The 24,418-nt window shown below is 41.0% G+C and overlaps 1 protein-coding gene across 1 annotated transcript; it reads right to left on the bottom strand.

The window, feature by feature from the left end:
* Positions 1 to 1,753: 1,753 nt before the first annotated feature.
* Positions 1,754 to 14,078, bottom strand: MED6 (mediator complex subunit 6). Its single transcript, XM_074867993.1, has 8 exons — positions 14,003 to 14,078; positions 9,954 to 10,113; positions 8,832 to 8,923; positions 5,491 to 5,573; positions 4,680 to 4,788; positions 4,102 to 4,217; positions 3,305 to 3,332; positions 1,754 to 2,713 (listed from the first exon to the last, which is right to left on the bottom strand). The coding sequence occupies exons 1-8, from the start codon at positions 14,022 to 14,024 to the stop codon at positions 2,583 to 2,585; spliced, it is 741 nt and encodes a 246-aa protein (XP_074724094.1). The 5' UTR covers positions 14,025 to 14,078; the 3' UTR covers positions 1,754 to 2,582.
* Positions 14,079 to 24,418: the final 10,340 nt, after the last annotated feature.

Raw genomic sequence — 24,418 nt, 5'->3', positions numbered from 1 at the left:
GCACAGATATGTATACAGACAAACATATATACACGTGTACGCGTATCTGTTCATGTGTATACACACATTTATAGGTACTTTCAGGCTCTCAGAAGAATGTTTTTATTAAGAGTTACAGGTCATTTTTAGCTTCTGCTACCCCGTGATTTAGGACAAGAAAAGCTCTTTTGAAGTCTAAATGGTTATTAGCTAAGAGCAAAAAGTAGAGATAGCTCTCCTGTACAAGCAAATCTCTCCTTTATGCAAAACTAAGTGACGCACAAGGGCAAATTTCAGATGAAAGGGAACAAGCAAGCAGTTCTATAAGCTTTACAAATAGTGAAGGTCCTCTGAAGGACTTTGGACTTCACTGCTCAGGCTCCAAACCAAGAGAACTGTATAAATACCAGAGAGAAAAGGCCTAGATTCTCATACACTGACTAGGAGGTAGCTGCTTAACAGCTTTTTGTCAGTAAATTACTTGGGGTTTAACGGTAATATCTGATAATAATGTCACTTAAGTATCAAAGCTCATTTAACTGATACCAAAATTATTTTAGAATATCTTGTTAGCAAGTAACAAGATCCAGAAGAAATTTCAGTCCCTCATCTCCTCATATGGCAAACCTTCAGCATTGAAGGACAGCTACTAAGAAATCAACACACTCACTGGTTACATCCCTTACTGCTTTATAATACAGTTCTCTCATGAAAGGATCACTTCCCTGAAAAGGCTTATCACATTCAAATGCATTGTTTCATGCATGGAAGCCATTTCCTATCCTCTCAATAGCCTAGATGATGGCACTTTAACTCATATGGGATCAGACCAGAAGTCCATCCTTTTTAATGCCCTCTGACATCAGCCAATACCAGACATTTCCACAGAAAGCAAAAAGGCTGTTAAGAGATGCAGATGTGAGGACAGTCTGCCCCTTCAAGCTCCACCCTCGTCTCTGAATCAGTTCAAATTCTGAGCATGGAGTATAACTGCTTTCAGAGGAATTTCTTTAATACCAGAAAGAATCAACACCCTTTTGTTCCAAGTGTATTCACACTATCTTGTAACTATTCAATGCTGAATAATTAGCTCTCTCTTGTTTTGAGCATCCCAGAATAACTGTTTTCTATATCTTCACTTGATTTATGAGCTCAGACTAACTTATTATGTACTTCTATCAACATCGGGAGAAATAGCTGTTCATACTTGACCCTTAAGTACACCAATATATGAATTTTAGGTCTGTATCTGCATCAACAGCAAATAGCTATTGGCTTATCTACATCTTTAATGTTACAGCCTTGGATTACAGGACAAAAAAATACATGGGTCTTTGTATCATTCACAATAGATACCTGGTCAGAGCTGTTTATTAGTTACTGAAACAGTCTCTTATAACCTCAAATTAAATCTGACACAGCTGTCTAAGCATATCTTAAGTCTTCCTTCCTATCTACATTTTGTTTGCTATGTACAGACCTTTTTCTTGCTTACTGCAGTTTACTACAAGAAAGCAGGTAACAGTTGTGAAAAGAAAGCAAGCTATTTCAAGGATTGCTCCATTACTTCAATAAAAAAACAAAACCAAACCAATAGTCATTTCTTTGCAATGGATGACTTCTAGTTTTTCAGAAAAAGTTTGTGTAAGCAACATGCTTAAGCAGCAAAGTGTATAGCTGTCAGTGAAGCTTCTCTTCCACTGCCCTACCTCCTTAAGTCTAAAAGGCAGACGACTAAACAAGGTGATCAGATGCAGCAAGAAAGTGCTAGAAGTACAGAAGAGATGTAATTGATATATTTGAGTTACAATGAAAAAAGGAGGAATATAAACAGATTCACTGAGTGTGCAACAGCAAGACATTTTAGCTTGTTTTATGTCATCATAAATCTCTCACAGAACACTAGCTTTTATAATAAAAGACCAGCTTAGCCATTAAGTAAAATGAGTGCCCAAGAACATTTAGAGACTGAGAGTGGTTTGACATCTAATTACATGGATTTGAGCCTCCAGTTATCAAATCTTTTATCTGTATCCCAAGCATACTAAAGGCACAGCAATTTATAGCAGGCAGCCTAAATCCTTTAGAAGAACTTTTCTTCCTCAAAATAGCACACAATATATTCCAATATCCAAGCAAAAAAAATGTTGCCAGCACATATGGCATACTTGCTACTAACAAAGTAAGCATTTAAGAAAGGCATTCCAGCAGCCAGGAGCTTTATTTGCCAAGAATTCAGATTATTTATTTTTTCTATATAAAAGTTTTTTCTTTTTACATAGGAGACCACGACACAAGGGATGCAAGAGTCTGTAAAGATTTCAGGAGGCTGCAAAATATGTCCATGTAAAAAAAAAAAAAAAAAAAAACATTCTCAGAAGCCAACGTTCAAAATAAGATGAAGACTGAAAAGACCTTCTTTGAGGCAGCTCGCATCCTGACATTAACATCTGTGTGACAGGTTTCTACAGAAAAAGCTGTTACAGGGACTTCAGTCCCTGAATCATCAGTCTCAGTGGAAGAGCTTAAATACAAAGAAAGGAGAGCAATAATCTCCTGTTTCCCCGGTACTGACTAATCCAGATGAGTAACAACTTTTCCCTTCACTGGAGTCTCATCCTTTTTTCAGGTGGTCCTTTCGCACCAGCACTCTGCTGAGCATTCTTTACAGTCTCTTTTTCCTCTGGCTTGACAGCTTCAGGGGCTGGTTCTGGTTCCTTCTTGATTTGATCCACTTAAGAAGTAACAGCAAAAGAAAGTTAAACTTCCAATTTTTATTCCTAAAATACTGTTCAGAGTACTTAGAAAACATTGGCGATGTCAAAGGGGCAAAATTAATTTCAAAGGTATAAGAATAATTAAGGACTAAATTCATATCCATACAGGTAGAAAAGTGGAATAGATTGAAGAGATACAGTTCATGCTTTTTCTGTTTTGAGGTTGCTTCCGATCAACTCAAAGCCTTCAAATGCTTTCTTGAGCTTGTAGCACCATGCAAAATCACTAAGATGCTGGACTGACTAAACTGTTCCCTCATTCACCCAACTCCTGCTTTCAAAGCTCATTTCCTGCATTTGGACCTTCAGGCAATACAGTTCTATGGACAGAAAGGGCAGGAGTAGAATACAGATTTTTTTCACTTTCACTCTGGCTGCCACAGAGAACTCTTATCTAGTACTTTGCTCTTACCTAGTACTTTGCACAATCAGGCAGTGCCAGAACTCCTAACCACCTCAGTGGCAGCAGCAAGGACCTTATATGGCAACTGGAAGACTCTGCTATATAGAGCCTACATTTAAGTCTTGGGAAAATATTAGAGTTTTACCTGGGATAGGCTTTTCTCCAGGCTTTTGCTGTGAGGGAGGAAGCAAAAAAAAAAAAAAGAAAACAAACAACATATCAGTGGAACCAAAAGCACAGTTCTTAACCCTTCTTACTATTCATTTGGAATATAAGCCAAGCAATGAGCTATTACACATAAGAGTTGAGGGTAGAAGGGATCACTAAATACACTTTAAACAAAATCCAAATCTTTTAACATCCATTTTTTCCTCTGACAACTGGAAAGCACTAAAGCAAAAAATATTCAGTTAGCTGGTCTTTCCTACATCTGAGTAGTAAACAGTTTTAAAGATGCTGTAAACATAATTTCCTTTGCTCCCAAGCAGAAGACCTGGTGGAACAAATGGCTACTAGAGACAGAGGTAATCACAACAACTTCACAGAATGCCAAGAATTTCCATGCTAATTAATGAGCCTCCAGAACAATGGAGTAACTAAAACAAAACAGCTGCGGTGGTTTGACTTAGCTCACAAAACAGGAAACTGGAAGCAGCAGCAAGATCTGATAGCTGACAAGAACAGACCCTCTGTGATTAGATAAGGAATTTGTATAATAAAATTCGCCCTCATAGTTTTGCCAAGGTCTTAATGACTCCTGCAATTACAAAGGGGAATCCTACACTGCAATCAGAGCCTTCCATTCCAAATTTATTATCTAATCCATGTTACCATTGCAGAAAGCACACAAAATTCCCATTCAGTTTCAGCTGTTCAAGTACTTACAGACTGCCTTAAGTTCCAACTAAGTTACAGCAATACCACGGCTTGTAAGTGTCATACCTGAACAAATCTGGGTGGAAACTTTTGTCTTAGGTCTAGAAGCAAAGCATCTACCCGTTGCCTTTGGAAAATAGAACTTGGTTCTTCTTTCTTCTTGGCTTTTGGTTTAGTTTTCTCTGCAAGTCACAGAAATGTAAGAGAAAGCTGTATTAAAAGCTCTGTTCTCTTAGCAGCTCCTTCCTGTATGACAAGTTGGTATTCATCTCTCCTCTAAACTTGATCTATATTTTCCCTTTGACATCAGGGTTGGGGTTTTTTTGTGGAAGATAGATTAAGGACAGTTCCTACCTCCTGACAAACTGGTTTCGCTTCTGAAAATGTACTTTGGTCTGCAGTGGGTTGAAGAGTTGTCCACTTTGTTGACACACAGCTCACCACTTTCATCTCCCACCCATGCCTCAATGTTCACAACCACCAGCACACAAGAGTAAGATTCCTTCTACCTAATAAGGAGCATTAACTTACCCTTTCAACAGACACTTAACCTCATCTCTACACCATCACTGTGCATTGCCTCAAACTTTTCCCTACATTACCTCCCTTTTCCCAAAGTACGCAGGAGCAACTAGGAATCATACCTCGTTCTTCTTGATCTTTGAAATGCCACCAGTAGCCTTTGGATGGGTGATAGCGACAGTAGGACATAGCTTCTTCAAAAGCAGACTGAATTCCATGCACTGCAGTGAGCTTTCAGAACAAGAACATAAGCCAGTGTTCAGAATTTAAGGAGAAAATACAGTATAAATTTTTGAAAGCAGGGATTTTAAAAAAAATTAGTATTCTATATTCATTTTTGCCCTGGAAAGGGAACTTGGGACATCTAGTTTTGGACCAAGAATGTAATCACTTTTACAGGCTCTTACATGACCCTTTTTGAAATGCTTTTCTAAACTGACAAATTTGCAAAAGCAGCTTACTAGAACAGAAGAAATCAAAACAAACCTGAGCATCCAATTAAAAAGAAATACCACATCAACTTTAAAAAATAAGCCTCATTTAAAGAGAAATATTACATTACCTTAACATTAACATTCCAAAGAAAGGGTCACTGAATATGTACTTAACTACTATTTCATATGTATTTGTCATGTGATTTTTATTTTGATTATTCGAATCTCATGCTGTTCCGCCAGCTGGGTAGCTTCAGTTATTCTGATCCTTCATCCTTAAACAATGTATCCTACTTTTTGGACCATACTGTACTATCCCAGGATCTTTCATTTCCATGTGGGATGCACACCATATTAACCAGTGGGGTTTGTTTTAAGTTACTGTATACTACACAAGATCTTTCCTCAGAACCGTGAGGGAGGGATTTAAACAGCCTGGGAAACAACCAAAAGTAAAAGCAGATACAACCAGTATACATCAAATGCACAGAACACTTACAACTCTGGAGTTAATGACAGATCCTAAGTCAGGTGCCTGATAAATCACTCCAGCAATAATATAGTAGTCGGCCAATGGAATAACTGTGGGGAGGAAAAAAAGAAAAAAAAAGAAAGGCAGGATCAATTTAAAGCTCTGGCTGAAGACTCTGTAGTTGTTGCTGAATTTCAGTAGTAACAGCAGAAATTGCAATATTCATCTCATCACCAAATTTTCTCTTTTCAACCTTCTCCTTCAAGGTGCTTTATTTGCACCTTAGCCACAGACTGATAAGGGGAAAAAGAAGGTCTGTTTTACAGATAGAAAAGCATCAGCTTTAAGTCCTGTCCTACTGCAAACAAATAATTGACTTTAGAAGACTGGGGTTTTCGGAGCGACACAAGAGGAGTTAAGCGAACTGCACTGGAAGTAGCTCCACTTGCCTTTGCTACTGGTAGAAACACACAACACCGTAAGATCTCATTCTTCTGGCCTCAGCTCTCTCCAACTTGTACAGCCCTCTTTGCTAGATTTCCCAGACCCAATGGCAGCTATGCATACACAGAGCATGCATTTCTAAATCAATAACATTCTGCCAAAAAAAGACTACCTTCCAAAGGCATTTGCTAAATCAGATTTGGAACCTCTACTGACCAATCAAAAATTCTTGTTTATTAGAGCTGCAGTGCAGAGGAACATCACAGTTGCCTCTGCAACACTGCCAAACATTCTTCAATGGAGAAACCATAGCAATGCTATCAGCTTCACATTCCTAAGGCTCTTACCTGGGCCCACAATTGTTCCAGTTCCTCCATCTGTATTAACACAATCTGTCTGAACCTTTTTACTGACAGGACCCAATTCATCCAGTACTTGCATTTTATGAAGCTTAGACACCTGCCTAAATTAACAGACCAAGACAGCTGGGTGCATATTACAGCCAGTACTCACTTCTCAAAAGGAAGAGGATTCTTAGCATTTCCTTAGAAGAGGAGCAAGACACAGAACAGCAGCTTTACTGTCTCACAGCTCTGTACCAAAGCAGCCTACTTTCCTCAACAAGTAACTCTCCCTAATCATTGGATCTAAAGATTTTCCAAAATCACTTTAAACAGGCAAAAACTTCGCTTAAAGAATTTAATATAAATATTTTTTTAAAAAACCACACAGAAGTCATAAGACAGGGCTGTACCAGTTCTATCTGAATACTCAACACTAGCTGTGAACTTATTTTAGTTTTCCGTCCCCATTCTTGTGTCTCAAATACAATAATATTTGTACCACTGTTATCCCAAAAGCAGATTCGTGCCCGGCGTGCAATAAACCAATCTTGACACACTCAGGAGAGATACTGTATTTACTTGGGCCTGGGTGCTCACTGAACTTTTCCACAAATCAAGCACACCAACAGCAGGTTTTCATGCTTCTTTTACACACAAAAATCAGAGGTTAGTCCTTTTACAAACATGCCTATTAGATACTGATTAGTTAGTGATTAACATACAATTATAATACAGTTTACATAATGCTTCCACTACTATGCATGCCCAGGGGAAGGGTCTTAACCTGGGCAGGGGTCTTTTTGACCTGGGGGTGTGGTTTTCAGGATTATAATGAAGGTAGTTCACTTTCAGGACACTCAAAAGTTAGTTTCATTGCCACGTTAATTTACTGAATAGTCACTTTGCCAGGTTGTCAGATACCTCATCCTCAACACAACCCCAGACATTCTCTTTATGGTCCAGGATGTTCTGCTTATTTTCTACGGTTTGGAGATCAAAGTTTATCCTTTATGAATTTCTTATCGCTAGTCAAGGTCATCTTGACCATGCTTCAAAGTCTCACACAACCAAGGTTCAAAACCTTGTAATTGTCCCCATGTATGTGCTAACTATAGCTACTACCAGAATTATTAACCATGGCTACTAGCAAATGTGAAGTATACTGTATCACTGATAAAATGAAACACATGACTAACATTCAATCTAGGGAACTATGCGACTCAATCAAGGTATCCAGCATAAACTGTACAGTCACAATGGGAAAAATGTTATCAAACAAGTCCCAGTTAAGTTCCACCAAACACACATCTGCATTACAGCAAAAGTCTGAACACACATATTGTGGAACCCCCAACTTTACTCTTGATCTAAAAAGTGCCAAAACAGGAAATTAAGGGCTGCATGATACTTCCACCTCACCTTTTGAAAGCTAGATTCAAAACTTTTATCAAAGGAACAACTCGTAAAATCTACTGAAGAAGGAATCACATAAGTTCTTTTCCGGTACAGAACTACAATATAAAGAGGCCATTACATGATATAAGTGAATAAGAAGCCTTGATAGATAAGGCAAAGTCCTGTAGAAGACCAAAATGTATCTTCAGAGCCTAAGTCACTAAAAAAAGGTTAAGAAATAACCAGCATTAACCCTGCCTTTCTTTCCCATAAATCTTACTCTGAAATAACCTAAATTATTTTAAATATACATGCAGTAAACACAGAAGACAGTCCAATAACTATTGGAATGTGACTACTTTTTTAATTAATCATGCATGCACAAACAAATTTTAGGTTAAAAAGGAATAATGAAGCCAGCTGCACACAAATGGAAGAAAAAGCTAAGGTACTACATTTAAAACCTGCAAAGGCCATCAGTGACACTATAAAAAGGAGCAGTGCTGTTGTCACAAGATTCCCTCACCATTACAAAGTGCTCCATTCTCAGGGGTATAACCAGAACAACAAGCATTTGTGGTATCTCATGGTCATTTTTCACATGGGTCCTTGTCCTCTACTGACAAGATCCTACTCAGCAGTATAACTGATTCACAGTTGAAGGTGGAAATAGTGCAGAATGAGAGCGTGATGTGACACAAACAGAAGCATGAATGATCCTTCTCCCTAACTAATAGAAATCATGGTTCTCCAAAATAAATCAATCACATACTAACCACTTCAGATGATTAGCACAAATTAAACTAAGATCATCAGCCCCAAGCAAGGATATCATTAGCCTCACATTCAAATAAAATGAAAACTCTTGCATAGCCTAACAGATAAATACAACATGGCATGAACACTATTATCAATTTCCCATGGCAAAATATACCACACAGCAGCAGTTCCTCATTGCACTCTTCACATTTCACCACAAGATGGCAATCCCTGCCACTAGCACAGTACAGGTCACTGCTAGACAAAATATCTCCCCCCCCCACCACAAAGCCTCATACCCTTTTATTTAGATTTAAGATAAAGACAGAAAAGGGGAACCAGGAGTGCTTAAACACAAATTAGGAACAGAAAAAAGCAACTAACTGATCGGCCTTCTCAGCAGTGACAAGAACTGAGTGATCTTACCTTGCGTTGGAGATTGCCTTTGCTGCTTTCGGATAATGAAGAGAATGGGCTCTTGAGCATGAAGAAGGATGTACTCCACTCCAACCATCTGGCTGAAAAAGAAGCAACCTGAATAATTATCTTCCACAAAGTAAAATCTGTAGGGTGTGAAGAGCTACCAAAGGGCCTGGCAGTAAAGGGATGAAGTTGTGATGCTTTGGAAGCTCTTCTATATAAAGTGCAATAAACAAAGGCATAGGATTTCCTGAGCTAGCTATCAAAACCTAGCTGCATATACAGAGGGAGTTACAACAACCTGACACAACATCTAAGCAGAACATGTTAGCAAACAAATAAATACCAAAAAGGTAACAATCTATCATCACAGAGATGTCATTTAAACACAGAAACAAAAGACCAGTGTATGCTGTGACCATCTGTGTATCTGATGTGAGAGCCTCTCTGCAACCACATCTGAGCACAAGTGACTTTTCCAATGAACTTTCAGCTCAGCTTGCACACTCCCTATCGATCATACTGTGGAGTCTTTAAATAGTTCTCAAACATCTCACTTGTGCTCAGTGTAGCAGATGGGGAACTGCAAAGAAAGTGAACTTGCGCATGCTGCAATCTCATTACACAACCATCTGTGATCAGTTTATTTACAACACTCACTACTTTTATTATCCATGCTAAAAAGCCAGCTCTTTGGAGGAATTATGTACTAATTATGGCACATTGCCAGTGAGATACGGAAACACAAACTATTTATGAACTCAAAGTATCCCCTAACATAAACCCTATTCACCACACAAAAACGTTTAACTGCATTACCATTATTCAGGTTCTGCTGAGCTGGGAGGATGAGAGAAGACAGCTTTTCTAATTCAGAGAAATATCTAAAGGCTGATTTACTGGAATCTCAGAATATACATAGAATCCTTCATGCTTAACACCTCCTTGAAATGGCATAAGAGGAAATAGAAGACATCCAAATACAAAAACTGCTGAGCTCCCTGGCAAGTGATGGGACTAAAAAGCACAGAACAGGAGGCTTCCAGCATGCTTCCATTCAGCCACCAAAGCCTCTGGATGGAGGGACGAAGGACACTGCACAGGAAGCAGTTCCAAATTACAACTTACTTCAAATGGTCCAAGGTCATCCGCTGCATTTTGACGACTTCATTGTTACATGTTCGGTCATAGAATGGGTTACTTCGTTCTGAGAAATAGTCCAACACGCTCCCATTGTTTAATATTGGAATCCAGGAACTGTCAACCCAGGAAATTCCCAAGAGATTATCTGGGGAGAGAAATCTACACTGAGTACCAAAGCAGCCCAAAACACTACAAATACCTCCAAGAGTAAATTGGCACCGGATAATGATTATAGCAGGGGAAAGAGGTGGAACACAGCCTCACACAAACCAGTTCTAATTAAAAAGAGTTCAAATAATGATTGATATCCTTTAACCTTCTGCAGTTCTGTTGAAGGTACACAATAGAAATACAGACTTTTTTTGTAATTGCACTTTTCTTTCCATGACCACCAGCTGCTGGTATACCTTTATGCCTCAAGAATATGAGTAGAGTCTGTGTGCACATGTGTGTTTGATGTGTTGGGGGAGTTAATCAGCTCTGATACTGTATATAGCGTTATCATACTACACCTATTTGGTAGTATTAGATACAGCTTATTTTATGAACCACGGCATTAGCTGAGTAGAAGGACAATCCAAAGCATGGTTCCTTTTGAAAGCTAGGTCTCTGGTATGTAAATTGAATTTACTAAACTAAGTTAGAATCTGTTATGGGGCTGGTGGCAGGGCGGAGTGATACACCCCAAGCTAAATCTGAGCCTGGTCATATTTAAAACTGTTTACTTCTTATAAAAATATTTTCCAAGCTGTAAACCATGCTGCTGAAAAATAGGTAAACCACTAGAGAGATCTATTAAACCAAGAATTTTCTTTTGCTAAAGCCAATGAGTAAACTATCGAGTGAAACAAAATAGTGGCACTGGTAACATTTCTAAGATGTTCTGTTATGAAAATACGTATCACTGATATCACAGCAGCTGATACTGCTATGTTTCAAAGATTATTATTTTTTAGGCAGCTGAAATCTATAACAAACAAAAAACCCAAAACAGCAGACACAAAGATGCTATCTTTGGGTGGATGTTTCCCAGTAGTCTTGAACATGAGAGTCTGTTCCCAACTCTACAATTAATCTGCCCAACTGCCTGCAGCAAATTACTTATCCACTGGCTTACTGAATATTACAGAAATCTAACTACAGAGTACTAACAATTATACAAAAAAGCAACCTTTTTAATCAAAACATACTCTATAACCTGCAAATCATTGTATGCCAGTTAAATTCCTACAGATCTGGGGACATCTGCATGAAAATCCCTGGATTTTATTATCACACTGTAACAAAATGATGTTCCTCAAGCAGACCAAAGAAACCAGTGTCAACAATTGGTTCCACAGTCAACAAACCTACTAACGTTTAAGATCCATGAGACACCTTGAAAAGCACTCTGAAATTCATCCATTTTAAATGCTGCAGCAGCAAATAGAATTTCAAAGACAAAACAAAGGAATACAGTGTTTAGAATTAAACAACATAAGTGATGAGAAGTCTCTGAAGACTGAAGAACTGAAATTCCCTTCTTGCAGGAACCATTCCCTTATGTTCACGCATTATATACATACCCAGAACTCCCACTTATCGTTCCACTGTGAATATTTTACTTCTGCGACAACTGTGCATGCTCAGGGATGACTGAATCAGTTCCAAAAATGTCAGCTCGTGTATTATTAGCAGCTTCTCTGCAGGACACTTAATAAAGTAACACTAGCTGCCCAGCAAACCAAGAAAAATGCAGTATAAATAGTCACTCATAAATCATTTTGCCTCGTTAATCTTAGAATTGCCAACCTAACTCTTTCATAGAACAGGGCGGGGGGAAGTCTAGAGGCATTCAAAGTTATTTCACATACACTACTGACTCTCCTCACTATAAAAAAGGAAATCTCAGAAACACAGCACTAAGATCCATTATTAAGCACTTAAGTTATGTAGCGCTGATTATCCTCAATGCCCTTCAAAACCAAAATACAAGCTTTCCTTCCCAACAAAGCCAAAATCTTAAGTGCTTGCATTCTTGTAATAATAAATTCTCATATTACATTTCAAATACAAACTTTTCTTGCTTGTATGATTAACAATAACTACATTTATCAAGAGGAATGTCAGGCAAGCTTCATATATATATAGCTATAATGCTGTATATAGACTGATAAATGTATCTTAAAACTGAATATAAAGTTGGGCTCTAAGGCTCAGTTATCCATAGCTGCTTAGTGCCAATATGTATAATTGCCTTTATGACTAGCAAGATTATTCTCTTAAACTATTCTTGGAAAAAAGGGGAGGAAGAACAAAACCAACCATGAACCTGACATGCCTGTTATTCCAGCTAAGAAGGGAGTACTTCTGTTTATTTTGGGTATGATAAAGGATGGTGTTCTGCTTCCCTGTTCCTTTCAAAACCAGGACATCTTGCTCAAAGCATTTTTGGTGGAATTTGCATCACAGATGTAAAAGTAAAGTGTTTGTGACAATACTGCCAATCTGCTGTGAATGTCAAGACAATTTGGGAGACAAGCCAGCAAACCATGACAAAAAATAAGAGAGCAATTCACACAATGTGCTGTAACTGGCCTTGCCGGCTGGACAGCCCAACACTAGGCTTTGACAATCTGAGCAGAACAGAAAAATAGTTTGTTAGCTTAAAAACAGAAATATGCCTCAAAATCTACTCAATGTATTGAACCATATTAAATAAAAGACTTTGAGGGAGCTTAAATGATCTGGATTAAAACAGAAGGTTCTCACACCAGCTAATAACTTAATACAGCATTCCTCCCTTAATTGTTCACGTAGCTCCTTGCTGCAATTTGAAACAAGGCAGTCAGAAAAGCAAACGGGACTACATATATCATTATGTAAGGCTGAAATAAAAAAAGCAGAAAACCTCTGTGGCATTATCAAAATTAAACCCTCACAAGCTTTCCCTAAATATCTGCTCTTGGTCATGCTCTGTGACTCCACCACACAGGCTTTTGGTGTGATTCCATTCAGACACCCTTATAGAGAAAAATAATTTCCTTTCTCACACCATCCCAGCCCCCTCTTCCTCTCTCAAAGTTCAAACTCTTCACAGTAATTTAACCTGCACTTTGTTTACAATGTAAACCTTCTGTAATACTTCATTCAAATATCAGCCCTTTTTCAAAACATTCTCTCTTTTTAGTTATATGCCTGAATAGTCACCCAAACCTTTCGTGTTCTCAGTTACTTCAGTTTTCTTTCTGGCTTTTCTAACACCTGGCCTGCCTTATCACATCCACCCAAAGTGCTGCTAAGATGATCAGCCTAACTCACTGCTTTGGTCTCATGCAAGTCCCACATGTGCCAGTGTTTTGCACTTTCCTCCACATCTCAGAGCTAAAACTCTCTTTTTTTACTTCCCTTGTATCACCATCTCACCCCAGGACCTCCTTATTCCACCCAAAAAGGCAGAAGCGTACCAGACGGGAGGCCTGGTTTTCCCAGGTGGCCCTCAACACACCTTCCTAGACTGCCTCACACCCAAGAAAATTGCTTTTTGGACAGTTTTTCCTCCCAGTTCCTTCTCATGACATCTATACACCAGCAACGCTACTAAACTCTCTTGCGCACAGTCTTCAAAGACGTACAAACTCAGCCGCTCCGTGGCCCCTGCAAGGCACTACTAAAGGAGGCGGCTCTGTTATCCTCACACCTCTGGTCACACCTCGTCGTGCAATAACTTGATCCCTCCTCGGAGCGAATACTATGAGCACAGCAACCTCCCGCCAGCCAGGACGGTGCCATTACACCAACCTCCGCCCTCGGCCGCAGCTGCCGCAGGGCAGCCAGGCCCGCCGCGCTCTGCCCCACGGAGGGAGCTCACTCCTTCGCGCTCCTCGCGGCGCCCAAACGCTCCGCGCCCGCCGGTGGAGCTCGGCCCAGGGCGGCGACGGGCAGGGCCCGCAGCTCGACACGGAGGCGGCCCCGCCAAAGCCCCGGGAAGCGCGCCCCGCCCGCCGCGACCGCTAACGGGGTGCCCCCAGCGCCCAGACACGGCCCGGCCCTACCTCGGATGTCCACGGCCGCCATGGCCGCGCTGCGCACTTCCGCCCGCGCCCGGCCGGGGGGAGGTGGCCAGGACCGGAAGCGGGGCAGAGCGGCACCGGCAACAGAGATGGGAGACCAGAGCGGCGCCACGGCCGGCGGGGCGGGGCGGGGCGGGGCCAGCCGGGGGGAAGCCCGTCCTCGGCCAGGCCTGCCGGGCTGGGGGGAGAGTGGAATTGGGGTGGGATTGGGATAGGATGGGGTAGGAAGAGGATTGGGATGGGATGGGGTGGGGTGGGATGGGGTGGCACAACGTCCCTTACCCCAGCACGCAGTCGCTGGCTGAGGAAACAAGTGAGAACTGAAGGGTTGTGCTGCCCCAGCCTCCCGCCACAACCCCCAGGTGAGCTGCTCTTCACCCATGAGTGATGCATAACCAGAACGATGGCATTAGTGATGAAAACTGAATGCATTTTAAAGGCTAATTATGAGCTGTTTGTTCAAAAACAGAGATACAGATGTTTTACAATCATTTCCACTTTATCTTGGCCCTCTGGTAATTGCCAGTCCCTTTCAAAGTGAAAGAGGTGTGGGCTGCAGGTTTCTGCTGAGCATCACACCCATCCTGGTCCAGTTGGCTGGGGTAGTCCTGACTTAGATTGCCGTGTGGGAATATTATGGGATGTTGGAGCTCGCACCATCATACAATACACATACACTGAAGATTAACAAGCTTTTTATCAAGACTGGCAACCACAATCTACCAATCTCCTGTACAGAGCACCCAATACCCCCGCTTCCCTCTAGGGTAACTCCATGCGCCCATCTCGCCCGAGCCTTCCTCGCTGGGAGCAGCAGGGTCTGTGAAGTGAGCCTGGAGGTTATAACCTCACTGATGGCACATCAGGGTGGTAACTGGTGATAGAATTTCTTCCCCTTCTGTTAGAAACATGTATAGTGTGTATAAAGTACAAGAAAGGGATATTATTATTATATGAGAGCAATCAAAAAGTTAGGACAAACCAGAGCTGATGCTGCTTATTTGCTCTTTATTCAGTCCTCTTTTACCAATGCATTAGGAGACAGACTTTAATTGCATAACCACATACTCTTCTTTTTTTAACCCAGGATTCCTGTCTCGTTCAATATGTTAGAGTCACTGTATGACTTGCAGATATACTGGGTTTGTTTTCTGTGAAGGTGAGCTGCCTGAAGAACACTTGATTTACATGTTTCAGACATTGAAAGATGTCCAGGTACCAAGTGAAGGTTACAGAAAGTGACAAGATCAAATAGTTAAGGCAGAAGAATGCTGCTTTGGAGAACTGGATTCTATTCTTGCCAGTGATATAGTCATATATTATATTAATGAAGTTTTTTTCAAACTAACACTTCACAGTTGTCTAGTAAATTCAGCTCCTCATTTGTTGCAGACCAACACCAGGGATCCAATTTATAGGTGTGTTGAGCCCTTACTGCAAATAAACTTACAGTGGTCATGCTTTGTGTGTTTTATAATTCTCTCCACTCTGAGAAGTCAAGCTCTCTGAAATCTCTCTCAGTTTAAGCACCCCAAATAAGATTTTTGTAATCTCTGTGCCTCAAGGCTCTATCTCTAAAACAGGGGTGATAACAAGTCCCTCAGCTCTGAGTGGTTTATAAAAATAAATTTAATAATGTCTGCAAAACTATGATGATGCTGGGGTGGTTAGTGTCATAAGGAATTAATAATCCCCTCTTCGAAAAAGGATTTGCTTAATGTGCAAGAAATAAGTAAAAAAGATTGAACAGTGGAAGAAAACAAAGTACTGAACAGATGACCACTGTCCATCCTTAACACTGAATACAGAAGAAAGCTGTGAAAACATAGTGCTTGATAGTCTTTAATGGCACAACTACATTAAAAATAAAAGCTAACATTAATTTTTCAATTTTCTCATTTCTGAGTGCTTGTCTTTGTTACCGAGATAATATTCTGTGCAATATACCTTTCCACTGGGTAATTCACATGTGCGCAAACTGCAGATCCCCATTCATTAATTAACTGCTGCTTGTTAGCAGTTTCTACCTTTTCCAAACACATCTGTCCAGCGTTATCTGCAGCAGAGTGTTTCCAAATAATATTATGATAGGTTGCCATTCTAAAGCCAATATTTAAATATCGCTGTCATGAACAATCCTTCCAGAGAGCAGAAATGCCAACAGACAAAACAGCCACCCTTCTGGAGCATCTCTGACACCCTGTCTCATTTTATTTTTGTGCAAACCATTTCTCTTCAGTTGCAAATGGAAACTCAACCTCTATTTTAATTATTCATGTTGTCCATCTTTCCCGCTGACTCTGCACCTCTCCTCAGCAAGTATGTCTTCAGATGAGTGAGGGCCTGAAAATCAAAGACTCCTGGATGGGAAATAATGGGGTTTGATGGGTTACAATAAATCTCCAATTACATAGTGAGACTAGCCAAAGCACTGCTGGAAAGAATTGTTCATCTGGTAACATCTTCACCTTCTACTGCACCATAAAAGTCTAGGGCTTTTTCACTCCGCTTCCTCTAAAGGGAGAGTCCTAACGAGTATAGCGGTTCTGTCCTTGTTAGCAGGAGGTATGGATTACAGATGGAGAGCTAATGAAAGCTATCAGGTAAAACGAGGAATTTACGCACACTGCTTTTAATGTTAAAGAAAGGCACCTTAAGCAATGAATATTTAGACATATTCATTCCATTTGTGTATTTTAAAAATGCATAAAATATGGATAGAAACTGGCACCTTTTCATGCCCTGGTATTCGGATGTTGTTTAGTGTCATCCTCCCTCCCCTAAGTGGAATTATTTTTATGTATTTCTCTGATCAGAGCTAATGAGGAAGCTCATCCTACTATGCCCCCCCTCTGCTAGGCACTACATGTACATATACCAAAAGAGACTGCCCCTAATTTACAGTGTTCATTATCTCCAGCGGATGCAGGATTGGATGCAGGATTGGTAGTGCTGAGCACTCCAATCACATTATGGATACAGTGGGGACACTACCAAGGACTCCCTTTATAGTCTCAAATAAACACAGCTAAATTGAGAGGACTGCCTCTACGAATGGAAGGAAAACTGCCTCTGTGCACATCTCTAGCAGTCCACAGAGACGGAACAAATAAACTACCTGTACGCCATCAGGTGAAAAGTATCGTGTATGTATCCTCATCATTATACTCTGGGCAGTTTCCAAAACATATTAGAGGCTGCTGAACAAGGAGAGCATCACAGCGCTTTGGATTGTGCCAACCTGTGTTTGACCTCACAGATTAATAGTAAAAAGCTCCAAGTCCCATTCAGTGTTCTGGGCAAAATCTAGTTCTGCAGTGAAGCACAAGGGAGATTTAAATTCCTATGCTAATGCAAAATCGCTGGGCTTGAATTACTTATGAAATGAGCAATTTGCTACTGGTTTTATAGTAAATAGGAATGGGGAAGTGTTCTTTTAAATGCTTATCTTCTGCTTTGGGGAAAGACAAAAAATTAACAAACCAGTAATAGAGAATTATAAGCAATGCAAGGAAAACACTGAAATCACAAAATTTTAAAGGGGGGAAAGGGAAGGTTTGAGTGGGCTACTATGAGTTCATCCCCCTTATTTTAATATTTTTGCTGGTGAAGTCTCCTTCTTCCCACCCTGAAAACAATTACAATGTTACTAGTATCTTCAGATGGTACTACACATGCAGTCATTTACAGAATAGCTTCCAGTAGGCCTTAAAAGCCCTCACTGAATCATGCTTAAGAAACCCATAGAACGGCCAAATTGCAAAATTCTGGTGTTTAAATTCTTAATCAACCACTTTTGCTGACTTCGAAGTCTGTTAATTTCTCCTTTCGTTCAGTGCATCTGCCTGTACTTTTCCTTTTCCTGAGATGCTGTTTTCTGCACAGTTTTTATAAATACCACTAATCACATGCATTGACTATAGAAAAAAATAACCAAGCTTGTGTGCTCTTTTTTCCTCCTGGAAAAATGCCACAGGGAAGATCTAACTAAAGTGGCTGCAATGATGGCTGCAGCTGGTGCCCTCTTCAAAACTGGGTCCCCCTCTAGTTGCTCTCAGTTCTGGGCTGCAAAGAGAAACTGGGGGACAGTGAGAAGAGTGATGCTCCTGGCATTTTAATACATTTCAAAGTGGGTTTTTAGAGTCACCTGCTCAGAGGGATGGGGAAAAAAAAGATAAAACCTTGCTAACAGTCTGAAAGCTTCCTGAAAACAATTAATCTCCCAATAAACCCCAAAAGGCTAGCTGTCAAGAAATTAATAAAGATGAAATGTCAGGATGCCACATGGCTGCTAACAGCTGCAGGCAGGAGGGCAAATGAGCTCCCAAGCAAAGAAGCACCAGCTATGTCTCCTCGCACATGATCATGTATTAAAACCACACTGAAGCTGCAGAAGCTGGCTTTTGTGTTTCTGCAGCCATCTCTGATCTCACCATCTCTGCCGCTGCATTGGCATTATCAACACAAACACCCATGACAGTGGAGGACACAAGAAGTCTAGTCTGCAGGTGTTGGATTGCCCAGAGAGCACTGGTGGGAGAAGCAGAAGCTGCCCCACGTCCCGAGAGCCACATGGGTCAGATGCAGACCAATGTCCAGGAAGAGGCAGATCGAGCTGTCAGGTAACCCCGGAGCATGGCCTCCATCCCACATGGCTCTACTTGTCTGCATTTGTTTGCTGGATTGGGAGTTAACTGGTGTTTTATTTACACCCAGTTTCCAAAGGGCAGATCAGGGCCCTGGAGCAGAGCACTGGCCCCGCTCGCTGCCAACGAACAGGCAGTGAGTGACCCCTTACAGCCAAGGCTCGCCCAGGAGAGGAAGGGAAGAAAAGCAAAGCAATCGCCTCCCCATGCATCCTCTGTATTGCACACACCTACTACTCTAATAATTCCAATCCTTGGACTGCACTACAGATTTAGCATTTGTAGAATACCTTTCGGTAAGCCTTGAATGGCATCATTTTATTGTGTGTTATAAACCCTAATACGGCCAAATTGTGAAGTCCTTGATTTTTATGCCCTTTTATGCTCAGTCAGGCACTTGGTTGATCTGAAAGAAGGTTTTAATAAAATCGTCTCTCTAGTCTGATGAACAAAATCAGGATTTGCTTTCCTGGTTTACTGTATTTTCTATTAAAAACCAGGGCTTTGGTTTGGCAGTGAGCCCTGTGCTACCCAGTGGGAGGATGCAAAATGTCAACAGGCTGACCAGATCAGGAAGTGAAAAGAAACGCTTAATTTCAGTGTTTCAAGATTAGAGAAAGCTGCAATCGATGGCAGAACATGAATGAAACCCCTAAAAATCTGCTTGAACAACTGCAGGCCTTATAGTGCTTAAAATAAAGGGGTTTATTTCATTTCAGTAAAGAATTTTCATCTCTGCTCTGTCCACTTAGTCACACACATTTTTTTCCTGCACCTTCTGCCTACCTAAAACAGATTTCCTCACCTACTGTGAAATCTTAGTGTGCTCACTACATCGCTGTCTCAGGCACCTAACAGGCCAGGCAGTCTTTGATTGGATGCCTTCTTTCCCGCTCTCCTTTCACATTATTTTTTACTGGTGTTGGTGGCCTGGTAACCCTAACACCTCTGCTTTCTTCCCAGGAATTTCATGTGTTCCCCTCAACAGGCACTGGCAAAAAAGCATTGTGTCCATCCTGACTGCTATGTTCCTTCTTCATCTGTGCCTCCACAATACACAATGTTGAAGGCAGAGAAGTCACCCAAGTGTTGACCCCAGGCTAGCTATCTCTGCATAGCCAGGGCTGCTCATCCCTGGGCCCAGAGAGAGTGAATTAACACTAAGGACTGAGCTAGCCTAAGGTGGGGAACTTGTCCCATTTGCTGGGCCTATGAAAAATGAGCTATAGCAAAGTGTTCCTTCTCTGTCAGGTAATACTGCATTATTGGAGGTTATTTGTGAGGCAGTTGGACACTGTTTTGAAGAAAGTTCCAGTTTGGTAGAGGTGGCATGAGTTTATGGGGGGGCCTTCCAGCTCAACAGCTGCATGGGGCTTTTGGCTCCTTAGTCTGCACACATTATTTTCAGAGAGGGGATTTACTTGGTCACTGCAAATGTGACTGAGAAGGTATGGGTTCCTCTTCCTTTCCATTCAGAAGCTGCTGCAGAGAGCATCACTATAGACTTCACCTTGTTGTCCTATAGCCTCTAAGCTACAAGGTCCTCTATGGGTTAGGAAAATACCAGTGAATCAGTGCTCAGCATGGGCTCTGGGCACTAATGCAGGGGCATAAATCTACTCAGATAGCTCTGGACTGCAATTTGCAGTGGGATCCCATTCTCAGGAGCATCCATCCCTTCTCCTGCAGGAGTAGCAAAATTCCTACCACAGACTGCATTAAAAAATGATGTGTTTTCCTCCCCAATAGAGATTATCTCATCTTTGGCTTCAGTATGGTCCCAAAGAAGGAAGGTTTGTCCCTTGGGTATCAGAACAATATCAGCCCATCATGCTGGTGCTGCACTTGCCATCATCAGAGACTGAAATTAGTCTTGCTATGCCACTTCACAGAAACTTACAGAGGCTGTACTTGTGACCCTGCCTTCACAATGCACAGAGCTGGAAACAACCTAGCTTAGCAGGAGGACACTGTCCAGTACATTTTGCACATGAGAGAAAACTCCATCTGGGGGTATTCTCTTGACCACGTCAGCCAACAGTGGGCCAGCTGTGAGTATTTTACACCAGATAGGAAAGAGTAAGTCAAATTAATTAAGCTCACATCACAGAGATTCAGCATGTGCTCCAAACAAGTGACAAGCCTGCAGTGATACCAGAGCTTCATCTGTATAATTGAAAGCGCCACAGCACCTCTCTGCTTTGCAGATCATACTGAAGTCAGTAGGTATGTGGCAACTTACAGAATATTCTGGGATAGTTGCACACCCAGCAAAGAACTAGACATGATTTTCTATCCGTGCAATGGAGAGTGGAGCAAGGACACTTATGGAGTAACAAGCAAAAGATCTTATGTGATCCTTCCCCCCACCTCCCTCTCCCCAGTGTTTTAAATATCCCCTTTGTTGAACAGGAAAAAATCAGAATAGCAAGGCAGGAGATACATGAATATAGCTGATCTACTGGAGTGAAGCCAAAACAGCAAAGCCAGGCATGTGTTTCTATAGTACTTAGCTCAGTAGGGTTCCACTGGGACTCAGAAGCTATCATGATCCAGTGATAAATAATGACAATAGGAACATCAGGAGATGAATACAGACAAGCTACATGTCCTACAAATCTGTCAAAAATTAACATTTACCATCAGCAATCACCACGCGACTGACCTTCATAGCTTGATTCAGTGCCATGAAGTGTAAACTGTTGTCTGAGGGAACAAAAGGTAAGGCAGGGCAATGAGCACCCTCCATCAACAGGGCTGTTTCTCCAGGACAGGTGTCCCCAGCATGGGACAAATCAGCAGCAAAATGTTTCATTCACATATAAGCATTGCATCTGTAAAAAATTGCATCTGTAAGAAATTGCATTTCTGTCCAGCAGAAAATGCCCTTACATAGTCAGCCTGGGCTCTGTACTGAATAAGGACATCATGAGCTTCACCAAGCTACACGGTCTTGTTCACCCAATCCCAAAATAACCCTTGTTTAGTCTCTGCCACTTAACCAAATCTCTCAATCATGTCCATTTTTTTTTTTTTAATTCTAAGTTATAAAAAGATTTGGATTTAAGGAAGGTTGGGTTAAATGAGTTTCCTTGCCTTTGTAATCCACTATCATCAGAGCTGTGGCAAAAGCAATATCCTTCAGACTTAAGCTCCAGGTTGAGTGGAGTATCTTTTCCGTCCATATTATCCATCTATGCAACTCACTGTGGTTGTTCCTTCCTAAAAAGGGAAGGTGAGCAGAGAGGAACATTTCATGGCTTATGACTTACTAGCATTTGAGATGAAACCTTGGACTCCATTCTGGGCAGAATAACTGATCACTTCAAACTGTATCTCAGGTGAGTATCAAGGATAGAGAAGCTGTAACTTGAATTTTTGTATTGCTCGTGGGCTTTCTACTTTCTCATTCACAGTGGCTTTTATGGCAGATCAAATGTCTCCCCTGTCTTTGAACATTTACAAAAGTGGACGTGGAAAGCTGTATTCATCATACATTTCTCTCTTTGTGTGAGTCTCATTTGTTAAAATTCATATGTCTACCTATTTTTTATAATCATTATTTATCATATTTATCAGTACATTTTACAATCTCTTTCAGTCTGTCTACAGGAAAAACACAGACTATATTAAATGTTGTAAATTCTTGGGTTTCACCCCAAAGATCTCAGGCCCTTCAGGTCAGAAGACATTGAACTTCCCATTTGTGAATACTACATTTCTGAAGTCTGACCGCCTTTCACTGTGGATGGCGTGGAGATGATTATATACAGCATTTGTTTTCCAGATCATAACTGTATCATCTCCCATACCAGTTTTCAATGCAACAGCTTGTCTCAATGACATCCAGAATCTAGTTGTTTTTAGGAGCTGTGTTTCTCATTTCTGTAACCCTGAGACTCCAGTCAGTTGAGCAGATAAACACTGGATTTATGAGTGCAAAGGTATGTAAGAATAATACGTCTCAAAGAGAAGAAAAAAATCATCAAGGAAGCTACAAAGAAGTTGCTGCTTATCCAGTCTGTCTACACAAATCAACCTTTACACAAAATATTTGCTACAATATAAGTGACCTTCTCGCTTTTAATCTATATAAGATTGTGTGTTATACAATGATCTGATTTGTAACCTGAGCATGACACTAAGTGATTATATAAATTCCTATATCCTTAATGCGGCTCAAATATCTCATTTGAGCATCCATGCTGATTTTAAAGCACTCTTAATGCATATAGTAAATATTTAGAAGCAAGTTTCTAAGTATTTTGTCCATGCCTGTCATCTCTTCATTCCCTCATTCACTAGGAAAATGCTAAAAACACATCATACATATATAAGGTGGCTTCATACGTACACTGATATTGTCCCTAATCCCCAACCTCCTGCAAGAGGTGCAGCTGAGAAGCCCCATCCCAGGAGGTGGTGGTGTGGGTCATGTCAGAGGGGCTGGGGCATTGGGAGAAGTGGGAGACACTCAGGGGAGAGAAGTGGGAAGGTGATTCAGCTGAGATGCACAAAGGTGTTGCTAAGAGTTGGACTTTAACCTCAGGCCCCTGTCACCCGTCCTGGATCACACTCCCAAACGTTAATGCCCTGGCCTGCTGCAGGGGTCAGTCTCTGAAATCAGCAGCTTTGAGAGCTCTGTGCTGCTCATGAGCGTGTGGTCACCCATTTTGTGCTGTCAGCTGATGCGTTTGTGGTGGTGGCTCCTGTTCTCATGGGTAGCTATCTACAGAGGGCATCACCTAAGAATAATTTGAGTAAACTGTGTGGCTTACATGGAGCCCTTCACATTTAGTAACATAAGATATATATATGAGGTACTGTAGGAAGAACCCTTAAACACAAAGAAAAAAGAATAATCAATAAACTAAACCAAATACTAAACGGGTTAACAAGTAAACAACATGAGGACAATTGCAACATACCCCAACACTCCCAGCAGACTGGCCCAATTCCCATCATCCCCAAAGCCTCCCAATACAGAATGAGCGATCTTGCTAATAAGGTCAAGCATAGCTTATTCTTCTAACTGCTCTGCATTTTTCAGTACTGGTATTTCTAAGCCTAGCACTGTGATGAGAACAGTCAAATGATTGTGCAACTCCATAAAGGAAGGCAACAGCCCACTGAGAGATTTTTCTAGGCTGATCCTCATGAGCAAACCATCCTTAATTGAAAACCAATGGACTAAGAATCAAATGAAATCTGGATACTGGAGTCAGTGGGTAGTTGACAGGAGATGCAATCAGAGAAGCAAACAGAGGCATGGTCAATGAGTAATTTCATAAAACTATATTGATACAGATATTTTCATTTTAGAAGAAAAGCATCCATTTTCTTTCTGTTCAGTCAGTGTAGATTTGGTTAATATAAATTATGAGAATAATGAGGGCAAGAAAAGCCTGGTTTCAGATTAAGTCTTCATACACTGCACCTGATCGCGGCATGAGAACATCCTAGAGAGCTGCTAAATCTGTTATCCACTGTAGATTGGGCAGGTTTGCAGACAGGCTCGTGGAAAGTCTGTCCCATATGCCCACATACTTCACTGGTATATGCGCAGACCTCTGAATTTATGCAACAGGGACTTTGCAAGTCCATCTTTTGTAGAAGGGGTGTCTTACTGACCTTAGCTGGACCAGATCAAGCCCCTGCAACTTTTTATCCCTGTTCAGAAAATGAGTTTTCTCCTTAACCATGTTTCTCCGCTGTGCCCATCTCATAAGTTTGGTTACTCATTTGGGAAGAG

Source organism: Strix uralensis, chromosome 4 (genome assembly GCF_047716275.1).
Source record: "Strix uralensis isolate ZFMK-TIS-50842 chromosome 4, bStrUra1, whole genome shotgun sequence".
Classification (NCBI taxonomy): Eukaryota; Metazoa; Chordata; class Aves; order Strigiformes; family Strigidae; genus Strix; species Strix uralensis.
The sequence above is the reverse complement of the archived record's forward strand: the minus strand, read 5'-3'. Positions and strand labels throughout refer to the sequence as shown.